The following is a 24,966-nucleotide window of genomic DNA, read 5'->3' on the forward strand; positions in this document are numbered from 1 at the left end:
TGTCAACTACAACTCCCAGCATGTGGCCCTTTCACAACAGTCCGAGACCACAGCTCTAGAACACCTCCTCGATCAGTGGGTGATCATTAAATAGAATGTGCACCTTCTAGAGGGTAGAAGTCTTCAAGATACTAGGCTTCTCGTGGACGGATATGAATGTCTCAGGGCTAAGCATGTGTCTGCACTTTCACCTTCTAGGGCTCCCGAAATCTTCTAGAACAAGGAGTAAAAACCTTCTCGAGTAATAGTGATGTCTACGAGAAGCATTTTTCAGAGTATAGACCTTCACGAACAGTCCTAAACATGTGCACCAGCTGGAGAGCCACAGGCTGAGGAACACTGAGTTTAGACCTACTAAAAGTAAGCAGGATAGGTGAGTGACCACTCGCCTGAAGAAAAACGTGTTATATACCTTCTAGAATTTGTCTTCTGGAGAGAGTACTTCATTATAGATGTGGTCACATTTTACAAGGCCTCTGGCTTCCCGAATGAGAATTGGGTATCTGCCTCAGTCCACCCCCCTGTAGCCCCACAGTGACCCCAATCATACAGTAACATGGCGGAGCATCAGGAATCCCTGATCACAGAGAAGGAGACGCCAATGTAACTTGTGATTTATTCATCCTGCTGCTGTCAGTCACAAAGTATATACATACATACATATATATATATATACATACATACATACATATACATATACACACAGTATATACCATCTGTATAATGTGCACAGAGAAAACAAATAGTCACCTACCCAGCACATACCGTACAGGGAGGAGGAGGAGGATGAGACAAGACCCTCCTGACCCCCCCGCCCCCCCAATACACAGTGCACGTTACATCTCCGACCTGTGACCATCCCTGCACCTCCCCCCAGAACGGAGTGATGAATTATTGCTTCACACTGATCTAGAAATGTCAGCTGCATTATATTCTACTATCCAGAGCTGCACTCACCATTCTGCTAAGGCTTCGGCCCTGAGGATGGGATCCTATAAGGCACATTATATATATATATATATATATATATATATATATATATATATATATATATATATATATATATATATATATATACATACATACATAGAGGTGCTGAGACAAACCAAGGTGCTAAGAATGACAGAGACCATAAACAGGAAAATCTAACTAAGTATATAATATCCAGAGAAGCGTGACTGCTCCGCCGCCCCCAGGATGACCAGCTCCAGAAATCTACAAACTAGAAAGATCCAAAACCATTAAAAAAAAAAGAACAACGTAAACATGGACGACTCCGGTCTCCTCACATCATATCCAGCTGTAGGGAAAGAAGAGACAACAAGGAAGATGTTACATATAGACCTCATCTAGACACACACACCTCACCTATACATTATACACACACACACACACCTCACCTATACATTATACACACACACACACACACACACACACACCTCACCTATACATTATACACACACACACACACCTCACCTATACATTATACACACACACACACACACACACACCTCACCTATACATTATATACACACACACACACCTCACCTATACATTATACACACACACACACCTCACCTATACATTATACACACACACACACACACCTCACCTATACATTATACACACACACACACACCTCACCTATACATTATACACACACACACACACACCTCACCTATACATTGTACACACACACACACACACCTCACCTATACATTATATACACACACACACACACCTCACCTATACATTATACACACACACCTCACCTATACATTATACACTCACACACCTCACCTATACATTGTACACACACACACACACACACACACCTCACCTATACATTATACACACACACCTCAACTATACATTATATATACACCCCCTCATCTATACTATATGGGGGACATTTATCAAACATGGTGTAAAGTGACACTGGCCCAGTCGCCCCCGGCAACCAATCAGATTCCACCTTTTATCCCTCACAGACACTTTTAAAAATGAAAGGTGGAATCTGATTGGTTGCCGGGGGCGACTGGGCCAGTGTCACTTTACACCATGTTTGATAAGGTGTATATATATATAATCAGTGTTGTTTCCATACACTGACAGGCAGCAGACATAGCAAGGATCGCTGTAAATCTTTCCCTTATCATCTATATCGTTACCAGATCATCGACGTCTCCATCCTCCTCCTGCGGGGATCTCTCCTCCTCTTTCTCCTCGGTTGCAGCCAAGAACTGTGGGTAGAGGAGGCTGAGGGTCATACATGGTGAGGGGTATAGGGTGGCAGGTGAAGGGTTAAACGGACCCTCCTGGTGGGGTCACTGATGGGCAGCTGTCAGGTATGTCTCCTCCTGGTGGGGTCACTGATGGGCAGCTGTCAGGTATGTCTCCTCCTGGTGGGGTCACTGATGGGCAGCTGTCAGGTATGTCTCCTCCTGGTGGGGTCACTGATGGGCAGCTGTCAGGTATGTCTCCTCCTGGTGGGGTCACTGATGGGTGGCAGGTGTCAGGTATGTCTCCTCCTGGTGGGGTCACTGATGGGTGGCAGGTGTCAGGTATGTCTCCTCCTGGTGGGGTCACTGATGGGTGGCAGGTGTCAGGTATGTCTCCTCCTGGTGGGGTCACTGATGGGTGGCAGGTGTCAGGTTCGGGGAGGGTCACAGTGGATGTGGGGGGCTGTCAGTTGTGTCACCTGCTGGCAGGGTCACTGATGGGCGGCAGGGGTCAGTTTTGGGGTCACAGTGGACGTGAGGTCTGTCAGTTATGTCACCTGCTGGCGGGGTCACTAATAGATGGCAGGTGTCAGGTTTGGGGTCACAGTGGATGTGGGGGGCTGTCAGGTATGTCACCTCCTAGCGGGGTCACTGGATATCATGGCGCGGCTCATACCTGTGCAGCCTCGCCCGGGGTCACCGCGCTGTCTGACGACTCTTCACGGGTTATCAGGGAAATGGCGTCTGGGGAGAGAAGATGAGACACATGAGGGGAGCGGTGGGAGCTACGACCACCACAGAGGCACAACAGGCAGAATACAGACAGTAGGTAAAGGGCTGGCACCCAAATCTGTCCATTCTGCAGGATCAGCATGAAAAAACATGTTACAGCTGGGGGACTGATGTTCGTTACAATGTATCAGCGCAGGTGAAATGCATCAGTCTAGAGTCCACACTCAGCTCCTGAAGGAATACCGGGAGTGACGCTCGCAACTCGCTGTGATGGTGGAAGACTGCGTCCATGAGAAAGCTACACAACAGATTAAAAAAAGAGGGAAGAGCGACAAAGACTGCAAGAATGCTGATGACGGATCCTATAGGGATGACTGCAGCCATCAGATCTACTGTCCATGTGATCAGAGGTTCCTGCAGAGAATGCTGATGACGGATCCTATAGGTGCAGCAATCGTCATCAGATGTACTGTCCATGTGACCAGAGGTTCCTGCACAGAATGCTGGTGACGGATCCTATGCAGCTGGAACGCAGTGTGGGACCCTGTTGCTATGATACAAGGGACGTATAGCAGATGACAACTCACCCTGAACCAAAATGTCCCAGAATTCCTTGAACACACCGCCAGCCGATCGCTCTTTCAAAGACTGAAGGAAACCATTAAAGACTTGGGCGCGAGACAACTGCAGGAATAAGCGGGAGAATGAGCGGACGTGTACAGGAGAGAGATATACAAATAGGGCTGGCACCACAGACTGTATACAGGAGATATACAAATAGGGCTGGCACCACAGACTGTATACAGGAGATATACAAATAGGGCTGGCACCACAGACTGTATACAGGAGATATACAAATAGGGCTGGCACCACAGACTGTGTACAGGAGATAGATATACAAATAGGGCTGGCACCACAGACTGTGTACAGGAGATAGATATACAAATAGGGCTGGCACCACAGACTGTATACAGGAGATATACAAATAGGGCTGGCACCACAGACTGTGTACAGGACAGAGGGCTGATAACAGAGAACAAGAGAGGAAGCACCTACCCGAACAGCTTCAGCACGAAAACATTTAATGCAGCTCAGGCCCTTCCTGTAATACTGCAGCTGCTTGACGTCCAGACACTCGTGGATCCTCCGGATCAGCTGATCACTTACTGGAAGGGAAAACAGTCAGGATAAGAATGCCGGGAGATTACAGCCTGAGAATAGACTATAGTGTGCAGACACTGAGCCAGCAGGGGATGCCGGGAGATTACAGCCTGAGAATAGACTATAGTGTGCAGACACTGAGCCAGCAGGGGATGCCGGGAGACTACAGCCTGAGAATAGACTATAGTGTGCAGACACTGAGCCAGCAGGTGATGCCGGGAGATTACAGCCTGAGAATAGACTATAGTGTGCAGACACTGAGCCAGCAGGTGATGCCGGGAGATTACAGCCTGAGAATAGACTATAGTGTGCAGACACTGAGCCAGCAGGTGATGCCGGGAGATTACAGCCTGAGAATAGACTATAGTGTGCAGACACTGAGCCAGCAGGGGATGCCGGGAGATTACAGCCTGTGAATAGAGTATAGTGTGCAGACACTGAGCCAGCAGGGGATGCCGGGAGATCATGATTAGGGGAAGACATTTCCTCACACACAGTGGCCTTCCTGTCCTGGACGGTGCACAACATCTATAACTTACAGTCCTGGAAGTTTGCAGATTTCTGTCTGACCAGAACACGGAAGTCATTGTCCGGGGTCACACTGCCCACCTGCGGAGAGAGACGGGTAGATACACGGTGATGCCAAGATACAGGAGGGGACGTATAGATACACGGGGATACAGTATGAGACCCCCTGCCCTGTTCCCCCCCGGTGGGCAGAGACCCCCTGCCCTGTTCCCCCCCGGTGGGCAGAAACCCCCTGCCCCTATATCACCTATGTGTCTAGGTCAGTCAGCGGCACTCACAGAGGTGATGTTGCCGTCGGCCAGTTGGGCGATGCTGAAGTCCTCGTCCTCGCTCTTCACTCTCTTGGCCTCGGGTTCTTGGTTACTGCAAAAAAATACAACAATAAAAAGTGATCAGACTAAAATATCTAGAACCAGTGATCCCCGGCGGGATCCAGAGCAGAGTAACTGGAATCATGTGCTGACAGCAAGCAGAGATATTACCGCCTGACAGACAAAGAACAGACGAGCCCATCACATGGCCAGACGTGGACGCCGTCACCTGATCCCCTATAGTGTGAGGTCACATGGCCAGACGTGGACGCCGTCACCTGATCCCCTATAGTGTGAGGTCACATGGCCAGACGTGGACGCCGTCACCTGATCCACACATCACTGCGGCCAGGCGGACGAGAGCGCACATCAGGCAGGAGAGGGAACCTGTACTGTGCTCCAGAGCAGGAATCAATATTCTGCAATCAGCTAATCACAGCACTTGTCAGGGAGTCAGGCTGGAACCAAACGGCGGCAGTAACCCATCGTCTGCTGGCACAGTACACGGCGGCAGTAACCCATCGTCTGCTGGCACAGTACACGGCGTCAGTAACCCATCGTCTGCTGGCACAGTACACGGCGTCAGTAACCCATCGTCTGCTGGCACAGTACACGGCGTCAGTAACCCATCGTCTGCTGGCACAGTACACGGCGTCAGTAACCCATCGTCTGCTGGCACAGTACACGGCGGCAGTAACCCATCGTCTGCTGGCACAGTACACGGCGGCAGTAACCCATCGTCTGCTGGCACAGTACACGGCGGCAGTAACCCATCGTCTGCTGGCACAGTACACGGCGGCAGTAACCCATCGTCTGCTGGCACAGTACACGGCGGCAGTAACCCATCGTCTGCTGGCACAGTACACGGCGGCAGTAACCCATCGTCTGCTGGCACAGTACACGGAGGCAGTAACCCATCGTCTGCTGGCAGAGTGTACAGCGTCAGTAACCCATCGTCTGCTGGCACAGTACACGGCGGCAGTAACCCATCGTCTGCTGGCACAGTACAAGGCGGCAGTAACCCATCGTCTGCTGGCACAGTACACGGAGGCAGTAACCCATCGTCTGCTGGCACAGTACACGGCGGCAGTAACCCATCGTCTGCTGGCACAGTACACGGCGGCAGTAACCCATCGTCTGCTGGCACAGTACACGGAGGCAGTAACCCATCGTCTGCTGGCACAGCATACGGCAACAGTAACCCATCGTCTGCTGGCACAGTACACGGAGGCAGTAACCCATCGTCTGCTGGCACAGTACACGGCGGCAGTAACCCATCGTCTGCTGGCACAGTACACAGAGGCAGTAACCCATCGTCTGCTGGCACAGTACACAGAGGCAGTAACCCATCGTCTGCTGGCACAGTACACGGAGGCAGTAACCCATCGTCTGCTGGCACAGCATACGGCAACAGTAACCCATCGTCTGCTGGCTGAGTGTACGGCTGGTGTCTGGGACGTCTATTACCAGTCTATTAACTTTGAGATGGACGTCACTGGGATTGACAAGAGAAAAAAATAAGACCTAGAGGGGGCGCTCAGCACTAGAGACCTAGAGGGCGCGCTCAGCACTAGAGAACAAGAGGGCGCGCTCAGAACTAGAGACCTAGAGGGCGCGCTCAGCACTAGAGACCTAGAGGGCGTGCTCAGAACTAAAGACCTAGAGGGCGCGCTCAGCACTAGAGAGGGCGCGCTCAGCACTAGAGAGGGCGCGCTCAGAACTAGAGACCGAGAGGGCGCGCTCAGCACTCATGTGGTCAGACGGTGACATTATACAACGGGACTGTGCGGCTACTGATCATCTGCAGCTTCCATGACACACAGGACACAAAACTAGCAGTAACCAAGGAGTCATTAGCCCCCAGTATAAGAAGAGAGGTCCTTATACAGAGCCCCCCCTCCCCCCCGGTATAAGAGGAGAGGTCCTTATACAGAGCCCCCCAGTATAAGAGGAGAGGTCCTTATACAGAGCCCCCCCTCCCCCCCGATATAAGAGGGGAGTTCCTTATACAGAGCCCCCCAGTATAAGAGGAGAGGTCCTTATACAGAGCCCCCCCTCCCCCCCGGTATAAGAGGAGAGGTCCTTATACAGAGCCCCTCCCTCCCCCCCGGTATAAGAGGAGAGGTCCTTATACAGAGCCCCCCAGTATAAGAGGAGAGGTCCTTATACAGAGCCCCCCCCCCCTTATAAGAGGAGAGGTCCTTATACAGAGCCCCCCCCCTTATAAGAGGAGAGGTCCTTATACAGAGCCCCCGGTATAAGAGGAGAGGTCCTTATACAGAGCCCCCCGTATAAGAGGAGAGGTCCTTATACAGAGCCCCCAGTATAAGAGGAGAGGTCCTTATACAGAGCCCCCCCCACCCAGTATAAGAGGAGAGGTCCTTATACAGAGCCCCCCCCACCCAGTATAAGAGGAGATGTCCTTATACAGAGCCCCCCCCCCAGTATAAGAGGGGAGTTCCTTATACAGAGCCCCCGGTATAAGAGGAGAGGTCCTTATACAGAGCCCCCGGTATAAGAGGAGAGGTCCTTATACAGAGCCCCCTCCCCCCCCGGTATAAGAGGAGAGGTCCTTATACAGAGCCCCCGGTATAAGAGGAGAGGTCCTTATACAGAGCCCCCGGTATAAGAGGGGAGTTCCTTATACAGAGCCCCCCGGTATAAGAGGAGATGTCCTTATACAGAGCCCCCTCCCCCCCCGGTATAAGAGGAGAGGTCCTTATACAGAGCCCCCTCCCCCCCCCCCCGGTATAAGAGGAGAGGTCCTTATACAGAGCCCCCTCCCCCCCCGGTATAAGAGGAGAGGTCCTTATACAGAGCCCCCGGTATAAGAGGAGAGGTCCTTATACAGAGCCCCCCCTCCCCCCCGGTATAAGAGGAGAGGTCCTTATACAGAGCCCCCCCCCTCCCCCCCGGTATAAGAGGAGAGGTCCTTATACAAAGCCCCCTCCCCCCCCGGTATAAGAGGAGAGGTCCTTATACAGAGCCCCCCCTCCCCCCCGGTATAAGAGGAGAGGTCCTTATACAGAGCCCCCCCCTCCCCCCCGGTATAAGAGGAGAGGTCCTTATACAGAGCCCCCTCCCCCCCCGGTATAAGAGGAGAGGTCCTTATACAGAGCCCCCCCCCTATAAGAAAAAACAAAGGGCGACAGCGCTCCATGGCGAGGATCAGAAGGGCAAGGTGAAAAAGGGATAGGGGTGCACGGCAACCCTCCCCTGATGTGGTTGTGCAAAGGGAGGCACAACACTCTGCAGCGTATATATCAAGGACCGCAGCCACTCCCGATATCCAACAGGAAACAATGATGCAAACAACCTCCAACTCCAGACTACACGGATTATGGGGCGCAGGTCCAACTTGAGATCGAGGCACAGTGAGTAATAAAAATATATTTTATTGTAATAAAAATTCCGAAACGCGTTGAGTCTCCACAATAAAATATATTTTTATTACTCACTGTGCCTCGATCTCAAGTTGGACCTGCGCCCCATAATCCGTGTAGTCTGGAGTTGGAGGTTGTTTGCATCATTGCCCCCCCTATAAGAGCAGAGGTCCTTATACAGAGCCCCCAGTATAAGAGCAGAGGTCCTTATACAAAGCCCCCCAGTATAAGAGGGGACGTCCTTATACAGAGACCCCCTAGTATAAGAGGAGAGGTCCTTATACAGAGCCCCCCGGTATAAGAGGAGAGGTCCTTATACAGAGCCCCCCCCCCCAGTATAAGAGGGGACATCCTTATACAGAGACCCCCTAGTATAAGAGCAGAGGTCCTTATACAGAGCCCCCCAGTATAAGAGGAGAGGTCCTTATACAGAGCCCCCCCCCCCCCCAGTATAAGAGGGGACGTCCTTATACAGAGACCCCCTAGTATAAGAGGAGAGGTCCTTATACAGAGCCCCCCAGTATAAGAGGAGAGGTCCTTATACAGAGCCCCCCAGTATAAGAGGAGATGTCCTTATACAAAGCCCCCCAGTATAAGAGGAGAGGTCCTTATACAGAGCCCCCCGGTATAAGAGGAGAGGTCCTTATACAGAGCCCCCCAGTATAAGAGCAGAGGTCCTTATACAAAGCCCCCCAGTATAAGAGGAGATGTCCTTATACAAAGCCCCCCAGTATAAGAGGAGAGGTCCTTATACAGAGCCCCCCCGGTATAAGAGGAGAGGTCCTTATACAGAGCCCCCCAGTATAAGACGGGACGTCATACACAGCCCCCCAGTATAAGAGACTTACCTGTCTGGGAAGACGTTCTGCGCCGTCACCTTCTCCTTCACCTTGCTCGACTCCTGGAGGGGGAAGCAGCTCTTGACCTTGGCCAGTGCAGCTTTACAGCGGGCGGCCACCGGAGCGGGGGTCTGCAGCATGTCCAGGAGATGCTGCTCTATGGCCGGGAGCGGATCCTCAGGGTGGAAGGCCTTGTGCTGCAGGCACTGTCATATACAAGGAGAATCAGCAGCAGATACTACAGTGCAATACCACAGCCCAGCCAGCAGAGGGCACCACAGTAGGCTTATCTGCTGCTGGGAAAGCTGAAATGCGAGGAGCCCCTCCCGTTTTTGTAATAAGCCCCTCCTCTTTAGGAATAGTCCCCTCCAAATTAGGAATAATCCCCCCCCCCCCCAAATTGGGAATAAGCTCTCCCCCACAAATTAGGAATAAGCCCCTCCCAAATTAGGAATAAGCCCCTCCCAAATTAGGAATAAGCCCCTCCCAAATTAGGAATAAGGAATGAGATGGATTTACCTGGAATAATCTCTGGAACTGCGGGTTCGGGATTTTGCTGGGTTTGAATAAATCTTCAAGCCCCTCCTCATCCTCCTGAACCAAAGTCATATCATCAATGAGAGCGTCCACGGCCGAGAGCTGAGCGTCTGCAACAAGAGACCAGTGACCGGAGGAGCGAGAGAGGAACAACCAGCACCAGACACACACAGCACCGCAACGCTACTGCACCTGTTGGCTTCACCTTCTTATTATTACTGAGGGACGAGAAGAGATACTGACGGATATCCTCCATGTACGGCAGCTGCACATACACCAGACACTGAGGAGAGAGCAGAACAGTGAGCGCCGCTCTGGAGTATAATACAGGATGTAACTCAGGATCAGTAATGTAATGTATGTACACAGTGACCTCACCAGCAGAATAGTGAGTGCAGCTCTGGAGTATAATACAGGATCAGTAATGTAATGTATGTACCCAGTGACCTCACCAGCAGAATTCTGAGTGCAGCTCTGGAGTATAATACAGGATGTAACTCAGGATCAGTAGTGTATGTACACAGTGACCCCACCAGCAGAACAGTGAGTGCAGCTCTGGAGTATAATACAGGATCAGTAATGTAATGTGTGTACACAGTGACCTCACCAGCAGAATAGTGAGTGCAGCTCTGTAGTATAATACAGGATCAATAATGTAATGTATGTACACAGTGACCCCACCAGCAGCATAGTGAGTGCAGCTCTGGAGTATAATACCGGATGCAACTCAGGATCAGTAAGGTAATGTATGTACACAGTGACCCCACCAGCAGAATAGTGAGTGCAGCTCTGGGGTATAATACAGGATGTAACTCAGGATCAGTAAGGTAATGTATGTACACAGTGACCCCACCAGCAGAATAGTGAGTGCAGCTTCCTATGTGGGTGACATCAGAGCGTTACCTCGTACTTCTCCTTGATGCATGGGAATGCCACTCCCACCTGGGGATTAGATGCTTTGTTGTAGGCGTAGCGCACGATAGCGACCATTTCCATGTCATGAAGAGCATGGATCAAAGCGGAGAGCGCAACAGCGGCGGCCTACAGGACGGAACCAGAAAAGTAGTGGAGTATAAGCGGCAACATTCTAACTATAGATTACTATTATAACCAGGGCTGTGGAGCCTGTAAGCCGCAGCTCCGACTCAGACTCCTGAATTATATCAGGACCGACTCTGACTCCTGCTCCTTGATAAATGGCCGGTCATATACCAGGGGAGATATCTATCACACTGGTTCAGCAGCTTCTCCCTAATTTCCTACATGATCCTGGGCGACTTCTGAGGGAATAAGGAAAGACATAAAGCAGCTTCTCCTGTGTGTGCAGCCAGTCTCCAGCCTCCATGTCCTGAACTACTCACAACTAGACTAGATGGAGCAGGTGATCTTTTCCTTCTTCCTTCTATGTTTCAAACTAAATATTCATCATACACAAAGAAACACTAACACTGCCAGATACCTGTAATATAAAGGGGTCACACACAGTGATATAGAGGGGTCACTGTGGGTGTGGGGGCACGCCATAGCGCACACACACACAGCTGCAGCCATAGCACGCACACACACACACACACAGCTTGCTGCAGCCATAGCACACACACAGCTTGCTGCGGCCATAGCGCACACACACACACACAGCCTGCTGCAGCCATAGCACGCACACACACACACAGCTGCAGCCATAGCACGCACACACACACACACAGCTTGCTGCAGCCATAGCACGCACACAGCCTCCTGCAGCCATAGCACACACACACACAGCCTGCTGCAGCCATAGCACGCACACACACACAGCTGCAGCCATAGAACACTGAAGAAAAACCCCACACTGAGGACAGAGGTTACTGCTACACTACTTATGTCTTCTCCTTCTCCTCTATATTACACAGGATATCTTCATGTAATAGGGCCAGTGTCCTATTACTGATATATTCCCCGACCACCCTTATGTAATAGGGCCAGTGTCCTATTACTGATATATTCCCCGACCCCCCTTATGTAATAGGGCCAGTGCCCTATTACTGATATATTCCCCGACCACCCTTATGTAATAGGGCCGGTGTCCTATTACTGATATATCCCCCGACCACCCTTATCTAATAGGGCCAGTGTCCTATTACTGATATATTCCCCGACCCCCCTTATGTAATAGGGCCAGTGTCCTATTACTGATATATTCCCCGACCACCCTTATGTAATAGGGCCAGTGTCCTATTACTGATATATTCCCCGACCACCCTTATGTAGTAGGCCCAGTGTCCTATTACTGATATATCCCCCGACCACCTTATGTAATAGGGCCAGTGTCCTATTACTGATATATTCCCCGACCACCCTTATGTAATAGGGCCAGTGTACCATTACTGATATATTCCCCGACCACCCTTATGTAATAGGGCCAGTGTCCTATAACTGATATATTCCCCGACCACCCTTATGTAATAGGGCCAGTGTCCTATTACTGATATATTCCCCGACCACCCTTATGTAATAGGGCCAGTGTCCTATTACTGATATATTCCCCGACCACCCTTATGTAATAGGGCCAGTGTCCTATTACTGATATATTCCCCGACCCCCCCTTATGTAATAGGGCCAGTGTCCTATTACTGATATATTCCCCGACCCCCCTTATGTAATAGGGCCAGTGTCCTATTACTGATATATTCCCCGACCCCCCTTATGTAATAGGGCCAGTGTCCTATTACTGATGTATTCCCCGACCACCCTTATGTAATAGGGCCAGTGTCCTATTACTGATATATTCCCCGACCACCCTTATGTAATAGGGCCAGTGCCCTATTACTGATATATTCCCTGACCCCCCTTATGTAATAGGGCCAGTGTCCTATTACTGATGTATTCCCCGACCACCCTTATGTAATAGGGCCGGTGCCCTATTAGAATGTTGCTCATAATATATATTGATGAGCAAAACTTATAACATTCATATCAAAACTCAATTCTTAATTGTTCTAGGATTTTTTTTAAAGCTGGAGTCAGTCGGTACATTTTTTCCGACTCCAGCAAAAACTAGCTCCGACTCCACAGCCCTGATTATAACGCTCCAGCACTGATATAACCTCCTATTATATATGTGACTGATATCAGCCGCTCCCCTTATAACGCTCCAGCACTGATATAACCTCCTATTATATATGTGACTGATATCAGCCGCTCCTCTTATAACGCTCCAGTACTGATATAACCTTCTATCACATCATATGTGACTGATATCAGCCGCTCCTCTTATAACGCTCCAGTACTGATATATCCTCCTATTACATCATATGTGACTGATATCAGCCGCTCCTCTTATAACGCTCCAGCACTCATATAACCTCCTATTATATATGTGACTGATATCAGCCGCTCCTCTTATAATGCTCCAGTACTGATATAACCTCCTATTATATCCTATGTGACTGATATCAGCCGCTCCTCTTATAACGCTCCAGTACTGATATAACCTCCTATTACATCCTATGTGACTGATATCAGCCGCTCCTCTTATAACGCTCCAGTACTGATATAACCTTCTATCACATCATATGTGACTGATATCAGCCGCTCCTCTTATAACGCTCCAGCACTCATATAACCTCCTATTATATATGTGACTGATATCAGCCGCTCCTCTTATAATGCTCCAGTACTGATATAACCTCCTATTACATCCTATGTGACTGATATCAGCCGCTCCTCTTATAATGCTCCAGTACTGATATAACCTCCTATTACATCCTATGTGACTGATATCAGCTGCTCCTCTTATAACGCTCCAGTACTGATATATCCTCCTATTACATCCTATGTGACTGATATCAGCCGCTCCTCTTATAACGCTCCAGTACTGATATATCCTCCTATTACATCATATGTGACTGATATCAGCCGCTCCTCTTATAATGCTCCAGTACTGATATATCCTCCTATTACATCATATGTGACTGATATCAGCCGCTCCTCTTATAACGCTCCAGTACTGGTATATCCTCCTATTACATCATATGTGACTGATATCAGCCGCTCCTCTTATAACGCTCCAGTACTGATATAACCTCCTATTACATATGTGACTGATATCAGCGGCTCCTCTTATAACGCTCCAGCACTGATATAACCTCCTATTACATCCTATGTGACTGATATCAGCAGCTCCTATTATAACGCTCCAGCACTTACCTCATCGTCCTTAGGGGCAAACACCTTCAGCACTTGGTTGCCCATAAATTGAGTTCGGTCGATCTGAAATTAAGATGACAGCCAGATGATTATTATATATTACAGACCTGTCACTATGATCATGTGACCAGGAAGCGGCGGCAGCGGAGGCCTCTACCTGCGAGGCCTTGGCGAATCCCAGAACGGAGAAACACTTGGAGTCCATTTTATATTTCATCTGGTCCTGATCCACCTTTGAAAATGGAATAATGTCACTTCCATAGCGGAAACCTGGAGAAAGACATCGCCCATGAGGTATAAAGGAAGGCCGTCCCCGCCACAACTACTACCCCCAATATGGCCAGACATCTGTCGAGTCACAGGATGGAGACAACAAGGCTGCAGTCACCTCCCCGGAATCCCACAGCAATTACAGACTAGGGACCCATTCATCTGAATGGCGCTGTTCACACCCCTGAATGTGGCGCCGCAGTAACGGACGTAGGATTGTAACCAAACTGGTCTCCACAACCCCTGAAAGCCACATCAAGTGTAATACTGGCAGCAATGCCCCCCAGCAGAGATGACAGTGGCAGCCGCCTCCTCTACCCTCCTCCATGGCCGCCTCCTCAACTCCCCTCCATGGCTGCCTCCCCTCCCCTCCTCCATGGCAGCCTCCTTCCCTCCATGGCTGCACCCCCCTCCATCTCAGCCTCTCCTCCCCCATGGCCACCACCCCTCCATTTCCCCACGCCTCCTCCATGGACAACACCTCCCCCTCTTCATGGCCGCCTCCTCAACTCCCCTCCGCTATGGCTGCCTCCCCTCCCCCCTCCACGGCCGCCTCACCCTGTACGGTGTCGTCCTTCTGAACTTCCGTCTCCTCATCGTTGTTCAGGCAGAACACCACCTCCTTCTGGACGTCGTCTTTTTTCAGCGTTTTGGCGTCGACGTTCACCCAGGTCTTCTTGACTTTCTCCTCTGTGACCTGAGGCGGCAGATAACACACACACACACATTATATATATATTTTCTAGAAATAGATAAATCGATCAACACTACAATCAAGTAGAGAAACAATCTTTATTGCAAAAATGTAATTAAATAATTTATATATAAAATCCCATAGATGACTGGTTACTACACAGACAACGAAACAACAACCAGGGGGTTACACAGGGTGCTGGTAACCAGCCCGGCCACACTAGCCACCTCCAGTATGTGGTGGGGTAACATAGGGGAGTATTAGGTTAGTCCTCTGGCTCCCTCTGCTGGATACACACAATAATGCATAGAAAGTAATTAAGGTGCTTTCTTCTGTTCTCCTGACGTAGTAACCAGTCATGGATGGGATTTTATATAAATTATATTACATTTGTGCAATAGAGAAGATTTGTTTATGTGATTGTGGTGTGGATCAATTTGTAGGAGATATATATATTTCGGATATTAACATCCTAATTGGTCATACATTTTGAGGGTACAGCTATTTTTGGGTGTATATATAGATGTATATAGATTGTGAAGGATTAGGTAGTGGGACAGGCGTCTCCTGGGGTAGGCACACAGGTAGGAGTCCGTATACTTGACCACAGGATTATTTCAGAAAATAAAACCTCTGCCTGTCCGGCTGTAACATAAATGCTGTCAGCTAACCCAGTGGCGGCCTAATCCCTGGCCCCAACAATAGACAACATAGCAGCACACATACAACCTGATGCACTTTCCCTCCCACAGACACCTGCTGTGCAGCTGTGCCGGGGACATCAGCCGCCATTACCAGGCTTCACACCAGATCTAATGGACATGTTACCTGCTGGCGGCTTTATAAGAAAGAAGCCATAAAATTATAGACGCCATCTACGAAAAGTGTGTATACAAACACACACTCCTATAGACAGGGACAGATATATAATGGTGGATACAGGTCTACAGGGTAATACAGGACACAGCAGGAGTCACCCACGACCAACGAAAAAATCCCTTTAATTTTAGGTCAGCTACAGGACGCCCATACAGGGCCCCCTCCATACAGCTGCTCACAGATCAATGCTGAAGCCCCCTTTCCACCCTTCTGGGTTCTCGGGGGGGGGGGGGGGGGGGGGGTAGGAGCTGCAGCATGTGACTGTGGGGAATAAGTGATACTTACAGCCTTGTATCCCACGATCCGTATGGAGATCTGCGAGCCGATGGTGAGCGTACACTGCCACGCCATGGGTCTCCTCTCCAGCTTCTTAAAAACTGAGAGTTTCTCTAGACTGTCCCTGCACGAAGAACAGGAGGAAGATGAGATCAGGAAGTGCAACGATCCCGATCAGCAGAAGAACAAGAATGCATAGAAGATCATCTGCAGTTTTTTCTTTGGTCAAAAGCCAGGATGGGTATATAGTATATACACCAGACCCTGGGGGGCCCTGTGATTTAGGAAGGGTATACAATATAAACCAGACTTGGGAAGGCCCTGTGATTTAGGAAGGGTATACAGTATATACACCAGACCCGGGGGGCCCTGTGATTTAGGATGGGTATACAGTATATACACCAGATCCAGGGGGCCCTGTGATCTGAGAACACCCATTATAGTGTGATTGTTCCCTAGTTTTCTATGTTGCTGCAGAGCGCTCCGAGTAGAAAGCAGAAGAACTGTGATTGCAGGATATCAAACTGTGATTGTAGCCGGGTGAAAGAAACGCATGAAGCCATTACATCGGTGCAGACATTATCAGTAACCGAAAAGGCCGTGTCATCACAGTCAGCGAGGTCAGGAAGAGTACGCACCTCCTCTGCAGTAATCCATCAGGACTGGACGTGGCAGAGCTGAACAGAACAGCAGAGTGCAGAGCAGAGGAGACAGCACTGCTGCCAGGAGGGGTAAGTATGGCAGCCACAAAAACTCCTTTGAGGGTACAAACCCACACACCGTATACACAGCAGATACGCAACAAATACGCAGCAAATACGCAGCAGATTTGTTGGTACGGATTTGATGCTGTGTTCAGTTATTTAGATATAATCTGCTGCGTTTTTGCTGCGTATTTGCTGCGTATTTGCTGCGTATCGCAGCAGTAAATACGCTCCTTATACGGCGTGTGGGTTTATACCCTGAAAGTAGCTTCACACACAACGGATCTGCAGCAGATTTCATGCTGCGAATTCACTGCGAAATCCGCTGCGGATGCATTACCACTTATTTTCTATGAGAATACAAGTATGTAAGTTAACCCCCGGCAGCCGGAGCATACATCACCTCCTCCCCGCACCGGCGTCTGCTTGTCCCGCTCTGCCAATCAGGGGCTGCGGTGGGGCAGCGCACTGATTGGCTGAGTGGGACGTCCAGCCTAGAACCCCCAAAGCAAGACGGTGCGGGGAGGAGGTGATGTATGCTCCGACTGCTGGGGGTTAACTTACACACTTGCAGCGGGATGTCAATGTATTCTCATAGAAAATAAGTGGTAATGCATCCACAGCGGATTTCACAGTGAATTTGCAGCATGAAATCCGCTGCAGATCCGTTACGTGTGAAGCTGAAAGTGTTACCCTGGTGACTCTGCAACCGCTGCAAAACTACAACTCCCAGCATGGCCTAACAACCTGCAGCATCAGAACAGTGGTTCCCCAACCTGTGGCTCTCCTCCGGCTGCCTGGGCATGCTGGGAGTTGTAGTTCCGCAGCAGCTAGAAAGCCACGGGTTGGGGACATGATTAGAAACTAGAAGTAAGATTATCAGGAAACTGAGGAATGCAGATTAAAGGGAGGGGCCTAACTAGAGGGGAGGGGCCTCTATAAGGGGGAGGGGACAGAACATCTACACAATGTGTCATTACCTAAAGGTGAAAACCTCGTCCAGGCCGTCCTCCCCCTCCAGGGAGACCATGATCTGCTTCACCATCCGGACGCCATTGTTCTGCTGGCCAGAGAGGCCTTTTCCAGGGCTGAGCCTCCGTCCACCGCCATGTCCTCTATCCTGATCTCCGGCTCCATCATCATCATCATCATCATCATCAACAGGGAAGGGTAAACTGCGCACACAAGGGAAAACAATGACATCCATTTTAATGCCGCCCAGCTGCAATACCAAACACAACCTATGGTCAGGTGGGGGGCGCTGCTCTTGTAGGAAACCCTCCCCACTAGACACCTTTGCGGACCTTGTTTTTCTGACACAGGTGCTGGGGGTTACAAGGTATCGGATACATTGGATACAGCTAAGAATCTCATCCAGTGTGAGGACAGGGTCGGAATCCTTTACATGAAGGTATCCCCCTCTGACAGAGTCCGCACATCTCATAACGTCACAGAACCGTTCGCTACCTGAGGAGTCTGCGTTACAGAAAGCTTACAACCCCTTTCCTCTTAATATTGTGTAAGGATTGCTGGGATTTGCAGTTCCCCTGCACAGTAACAGGTTAGCGCCCTCTCTGGCTCACATACAAGAACTGCAGGGTGATGCCGGCTTTCTTCAGATTGGCGATGATGATCTCCAGCTGATCCTGAGTGAAGGGGCTGCTCAGATCCGTCAGCACCGCAATGTGCAGCTTCTCGTACTTCTTCCCGCTGGGAGCAAGAAAAAAAAAAAAAAAAAGAAACTATCAGTGAGGAGGAGGAAGGGAAACCCCGGGAATGAGGGCGCAAACCTCCCCCCCCCCCCTCCAGACACCAAACAGGAAGGGAAACCCCGGGAATAAGGGCACAACCCCCCCCCCCCCCCCCCCACACACACACACACACACACACCCTCCAGACACCAAACAGGAAGGGAAACCCCGGGAATGAGGGCGCAAACCTCCCCCCCCTCCAGACACCAAACAGGAAGGGAAACCCCGGGAATGAGGGCACAACCCCTCCCCCCCCTCCAGACACCAAACAGGAAGGGAAACCCCGGGAATGAGGGCACAACCCCTCCCCCCCCCTCCAGACACCAAACAGGAAGGGAAACCCCGGGAATGAGGGCACAAACCTCCCCCCCTCCCCCCCTCCAGACACCAAACAGGAAGGGAAACCCCGGGAATGACGGTACAACGACCCCCTACCCCCCTCCAGACACCAAACAGCAGGAAGGGAAACCCCCCCCCCCCCACACACACACACCCTCCAGACACCAAACTGGAAGGGAAACCCCGGGAATGAGAGTACAACGACCCCCCCCCCCCCCTCCAGACACCAAACAGGAAGGGAGAGGACGCAGCTTTCCCAGATTCTCTATCTGTGGTCGGGAACACAATCATATACACCAGCGGTCACTTACAGCGTCTCCTTCTGGAGAAGATCCATACAGACAATCAGAGCGTCCAAGACTGCAGCAGATAAGGAAACATGGAGACAGGAAGTGGAGAGCTGGATCAAGAGGAGGGTGGGGGGTGGGGGAGGCCCGAGAGGACCCTGGGGTGGGGGGGCATGTAGATAGGAGCAGAAGGGTAGGGGAATAATTGGGACCACCACCCAATAGGGTGCAGGACCCTGAGGTGGGGGATGGAGCTGAGGCTGGGGTACAAAGGAGACCTGAGGCGGGGGGTGGGGGGCTGACAGGACACTTGGGGGGGGGGGGGGGGGGGGGTGCTATGGGTCCCCAAAGCTGAGGCCGGTATCAGCAGCTATAAGGCCCGGGCAGTAGGGAGGATACAGTCGGCCTGCTGATCGCCGGGCTGGATGACATTCTGGATCTCCTCCAGCAGCTGGAAGTCGGGCAGCATGAGGTGACGCTGCACGGTGATATTCCGGTACTGGTCGCGGGACGCCAGGGCGTTGTCTGTGCCGTTGGTGCCGAACAGAACAACCGCAATCTCATCCTTGGTTTCTGCAAAAACCTGAAACAGCAAAACAATAAAACTGCGACACTGAGGAAAAGTCCGGAAACTTCTAATAGAAGAATCAGCCGTGCAGCCTCCTCCTCCTCCAGCCAGATCCCCTCCTGTGTGACATATCAGCTCCTATCACTGTCACCCAGCCCATCAGGCTCCTCCCCATCCCTCCCTTAGCTCCTCCCCATCCCTCCCTTAGCTCCTCCCCATCCCTCCCTCAGCTCCTCCTGGCAGTCAGTGAGATTCCTCCCCATCCCTCCCTCAGCTCCTCCTGGCAGTCAGTGAGACTCCTCTCCATCCCTCCCTCAGCTCCTCCTGGCAGTCAGTGAGACTCCTCCCCATCCCTCCCTCAGCTCCTCCTGGCAGTCAGTGAGACTCCTCCCCATCCCTCCCTCAGCTCCTCCTGGCAGTCAGTGAGACTCCTCCCCATCCCTCCCTCAGCTCCTCCTGGCAGTCAGTGAGACTCCTCTCCATCGCTCCCTCAGCTCCACCTGGCAGTCAGTGAGACTCCTCCCCATCCCTCCCTCAGGTCCTCCTGGCAGTCAGTGAGACTCCTCCCCATCCCTCCCTCAGCTCCTCCTGGCAGTCAGTGAGACTCCTCTCCATCCCTCCCTCAGCTCCTCCTGGCAGTCAGTGAGACCCCCCCCCCCCCCCCCCCCCCCCAAGTACCTGTCTTTGCACGAACAGCGTCATGACTTTCTTTGCCTGCTCGAATGGCGTCTCCTCCCCCTGATAGGCGTGACTCATGGCGAATCCCACGTCCATACAGAGCACAATCGCCGTCTGCGGAGACAAGATGAGGCGTTACAGCAGCGGGATGACATCACACAAGTCCGGGGAATGACGGACACAGGAATCCTTATTCAATGTGAATTGGAGCCAGCATATATCATGTTTTGCAGCAGTACAACATCTATGAAGCACGAGATAGACTCACTTTTTGCCGTCTTCATATGTTGTTTTATTGTTCATTCTCAGTGTTCAGGCTGAGGAGGCTGAGGAGGCATGCATCCACGGAGTTGGCGTGGGTTCGTCTGCCACGCAACGTTTCGAGGGCGTATCCCTCTTACTCATGCGTGACGCCAATCGGTGGTGGTTGGCAATTGTATGAGCCTGACTTGTCTAATTGGTTCACTTACACAGACTTTAAGGACACAGGAATCCTGCCACAGATACTGGATGATGCACGGACATCACCCTGCGGACCGGACATCCAAGCTCCCGGCATCAGGATTCATTACACGGCCGGAAGCTCGGAAACTGTTCACAAGTTCCAGCTACTGTACTGACAGCAGTGCTGAGACGAGTCAGTGTATCACACCCTCAGCAGCAGCATGGAGGATAGCGTGGAGCAGACCTGTAAAACGATTATGGTTGAGCAACGTTCTCCAAACCCGGCGGCTGGAACTGCAGCCACTAGGACATAAACGCTGAGGACTCGGGTTTGAAGAACACTGCAGAACCAGAACAATTTGACAGGTCCGCTCAACACTAACGGAGGACGTTATAGAGCGGAGCTGAGCAGCGTAAGCCGTCACTCCAGCAGATGCATTACTAGCACATCCAGCAGTTTCTCTGTCTCATTCTGCAGGAAGCGCCATCTACTGGAGAGGAGCAGGGACTGCAGGAGGCGCCATCTACTGGAGAGGAGCAGATACAGCAGGAAGCGCCATCTACATAGAAAAAAGCAGGGACTGCAGGAAGCGCCATCTACATAGAGAGGAGCAGGGACTGCAGGAGGCGTCATCTACAGGAGATGAGCAGGTAATACAGGAAGCACCATCTACTGGAGAGGAGCAGGGACCGCAGGAGGCGCCATCTACTGGAGAGGAGCAGGGACTGCAGGAGGCGCCATCTACAGGAGAGGAGCAGATACAGCAGGAAGCGCCATCTACATAGAGAGGAGCAGGGACGGCAGGAAGCGCCATCTACTGGAGAGGAGCAGGGACCGCAGGAAGCGCCATCTACTGGAGAGGAGCAGGTAATACAGGAAGCGCCATCTACTGGAGAGGAGCAGATAATACAGGAGGCGCCATCTACTGGAGAGGCGCAGGGACTGCAGGAGGCACCATCTACTGGAGAGGAGCAGGGACTGCAGGAGGCGCCATCTACAGGAGAGGAGCAGGGACTGCAGGAGGCGCCATCTACTGGAGAGGAGCAGGGACTGCAGGAGGCGCCATCTACTGGAGAGGAGCAGATAATACAGGAGGCGCCATCTACAGGAGAGGAGCAGGGACTGCAGGAGGCGCCATCTACTGGAGAGGAGCAAGTAATACAGCAGGAAGCGCCATCTACATAGAGAGGAGCAGGGACCGCAGGAGGCGCCATCTACTGGAGAGGAGCAGGTAATACAGGACGCGCCATCTACTGGAGAGGAGCAGGGACTGCAGGAGGCGCCATTTACATAGAGAGGAGTAGGGACTGCAGGAGGCGCCATCTACTGGAGAGGAGCAGGGACTGCAGGAGGCGCCATCTACTGGAGAGGAGCAGGGACTGCAGGAAGCACCATCTACTGGAGAGGAGCAGGGACTGCAGGAAGCGCCATCTACTGGAGAGGAGCAGGGACTGCAGGAGGCGCCATCTACTGGAGAGGAGCAGGGACTGCAGGAGGCGCCATCTACTGGAGAGGAGCAGGGACTGCAGGAGGCGCCATCTACTGGAGAGGAGCAGGGACTGCAGGAGGCGCCATCTACTGGAGAGGAGCAGGGACCGCAGGAGGCGCCATCTACTGGAGAGGAGCAGGGACCGCAGGAGGCGCCATCTACTGGAGAGGAGCAGGGACCGCAGGAGGCGCCATCTACTGGAGAGGAGCAGGGACCGCAGGAGGCGCCATCTACTGGAGAGGAGCAGGGACCGCAGGAGGCGCCATCTACTGGAGAGGAGCAGGGACCGCAGGAGGCGCCATCTACTGGAGAGGAGCAGGGACCGTAGGAGGCGCCATCTACTGGAGAGGAGCAGGGACCGCAGGAGGCGCCATCTACTGGAGAGGAGCAGGGACCGCAGGAGGCGCCATCTACTGGAGAGGAGCAGGGACTGCAGGAGGTGCCATCTACTGGAGAGGAGCAGGGACTGCAGGAGGCGCCATCTACTGGAGAGGAGCAGGTAATACAGGAAGCGCCATCTACTGGAGAGGAGCAGGTAATACAGGAAGTGCCATCTACTGGAGAGGAGCAGGGACCGCAGGAGGCGCCATCTACTGGAGAGGAGCAGGGACCGCAGGAGGCGCCATCTACTGGAGAGGAGCAGGGACCGCAGGAGGCGCCATCTACTGGAGAGGAGCAGGGACCGCAGGAGGCGCCATCTACTGGAGAGGAGCAGGGACCGCAGGAGGCGCCATCTACTGGAGAGGAGCAGGTAATACAGCAGGAGGCGCCATCTACTGGAGAGGAGCAGGGACTGCAGGAGGCGCCATCTACTGGAGAGGAGCAGGGACTGCAGGAGGCGCCATCTACAGGAGAGGAGCAGGGACTGCAGGAGGCGCCATCTACTGGAGAGGAGCAGGGACTGCAGGAGGCGCCATCTACTGGAGAGGAGCAGGGACTGCAGGAGGCGCCATCTACTGGAGAGGAGCAGGGACTGCAGGAGGCGCCATCTACTGGAGAGGAGCAGGGACTGCAGGAGGCGCCATCTACTGGAGAGGAGCAGGGACTGCAGGAGGCGCCATCTACTGGAGAGGAGCAGGGACTGCAGGAGGCGCCATCTACTGGAGAGGAGCAGGGACTGCAGGAGGCGCCATCTACTGGAGAGGAGCAGGGACTGCAGGAAGCGCCATCTACTGGAGAGGAGCAGGGACCGCAGGAGGCGTCATCTACAGGAGAGGAGCAGGGACTGCAGGAAGCGCCATCTACTGGAGAGGAGCAGGTAATACAGGAGGCGCCATCTACTGGAGAGGAGCAGGGACTGCAGGAAGCGCCATCTACATAGAGAGGAGCAGGGACTGCAGGAGGCGCCATCTACTGGAGAGGAGCGGGAGCTGCCGGGATTTGTCCCATCACTCACCGTTCTGTATCTTGCCCGGGGACATCATATATGTGGGTATAATGTAGACATAACCTCATATGTAATAATTATAACGATAGTGTGAGCACAGCTTTATTGTTATCTCCCGCGCACAGACAGGACTAGATTGCCGCCATTCATACCTTCGCAGCCCGCGCCATGTTCCTGCAGGTTTGTTTCCGGGTTGTGTCCCGCGTTATTCTTCCTCCCGTCCTCACAGACAGAGATCTCAGGTTCCGGGTGACCGGGCGAGCAGCGACACCTGGCGGCCACTCCCGGGATCTCCCCGCACTTCCAGCTTTATAGACGTCTGGATGGGGTGATATGTACAGCGCTGCGGTATATGGTGGCCTTCTATATACCTGGTAAATATAGTCTGAGTGTATTATAATGATTAACCCCCTCATTGCTGTACGTTGTTTCTCAGTCAGTGACTATCGCTGGATGATACATTTATAAGGGAGTGTTCACACACCTACAGACCTCTGGCTGCAACTGGTGAAAACAAAGCCAGGAATGGACCTGAGAAGAGGAGAAATCTCAGCTTTTCCTCTAGGACCTGTTCCCTGCTATAGTCTCTTCCTGGCTTTGGCTTCAATAATCTGTCAGATCTTTATGTATCTGTAATCATCCTAAGATCCGTCAACAGCAGCAGCGACACAACCTGTTACAGGGAATCTGCCAGCTGCAGCTCACACCCAGCCTGCTGACCCTGTATATATATATATATATATATATATATATATATATATAGTATAGGTCAGGAGAAACGTGGGGCCGTGAGACCAGACTATATCTGTCTGTGCTTCCAGACTGATTACCCACAGCCTCACAGCTATAGGCTCTGTTCACACTACATAAAAGTAGTGGCAACAACGGCCGTACTTTTGACATGGTGGAACAATGCCTTACTTTCAATGGGATCCTGGCCGGAGCGTATACACATCGTACACGTTCCGGCCGGGATCCCATTCGGGGCTGCAAATAACTGACATGCCCTGTCAGTTCACACAGTGAAGCGAGCGTCTCCGGCCTCTTGCTTCACTGTGGGCTATGGGAAGCCCTGATGCGCCCGCATCAGAGCTCTGCGGCCGGAAAGATCATCCGGAGATGATCCGGCCAGAGACCGGCCGTTCTGTGACCCAGCCGGGTCACGGAACCGCTGGTCTCCATACGCTGTGTGAACATAGCTATATACAGGGTCAGCAGCCTGGAAGCACAGACAGATATATGAGGGGTCCCATGTGTCTCCTGACCTCACAGCTATATACAGGGTCAGCAGTCTGGAA

At 51.9% G+C, this 24,966-nt stretch overlaps 1 protein-coding gene across 1 annotated transcript; it reads right to left on the bottom strand.

The window, feature by feature from the left end:
• Positions 1–1,285: 1,285 nt before the first annotated feature.
• XRCC5 (X-ray repair cross complementing 5) lies at positions 1,286–23,885 on the bottom strand. Its single transcript, XM_069983584.1, has 21 exons — positions 23,821–23,885; positions 20,348–20,461; positions 19,501–19,684; positions 19,126–19,174; positions 18,312–18,434; positions 17,705–17,899; positions 16,030–16,144; positions 14,730–14,868; positions 14,059–14,171; positions 13,902–13,964; positions 10,617–10,754; positions 9,906–9,996; positions 9,696–9,823; positions 9,186–9,382; positions 4,922–5,006; positions 4,655–4,724; positions 4,011–4,120; positions 3,542–3,638; positions 2,899–2,966; positions 2,172–2,243; positions 1,286–1,300 (listed from the first exon to the last, which is right to left on the bottom strand). Exons 1-21 carry the CDS (start codon positions 23,836–23,838, stop codon positions 1,286–1,288), a joined length of 2,184 nt encoding a protein of 727 aa, XP_069839685.1. The 5' UTR covers positions 23,839–23,885.
• Between the last annotated feature and the right edge of the window lie 1,081 nt (positions 23,886–24,966).

Source organism: Dendropsophus ebraccatus, chromosome 9, assembly GCF_027789765.1.
Source record: "Dendropsophus ebraccatus isolate aDenEbr1 chromosome 9, aDenEbr1.pat, whole genome shotgun sequence".
NCBI classification, from domain to species: Eukaryota; Metazoa; Chordata; class Amphibia; order Anura; family Hylidae; genus Dendropsophus; species Dendropsophus ebraccatus.

Bases quoted from the DNA above. Each gene is read 5' to 3' on its own strand.
- XRCC5 (XM_069983584.1), bottom strand. The intron at 16,145-17,704 runs GTAATGACACAT...TTCTTCGTGCAG, and splicing joins GACGAGGTTTTCACCTTTAG to GGACAGTCTAGAGAAACTCT. The intron at 9,824-9,905 runs GTGCAGTAGCGT...CTCTTGTTGCAG, and splicing joins TAAGAAGGTGAAGCCAACAG to ACGCTCAGCTCTCGGCCGTG.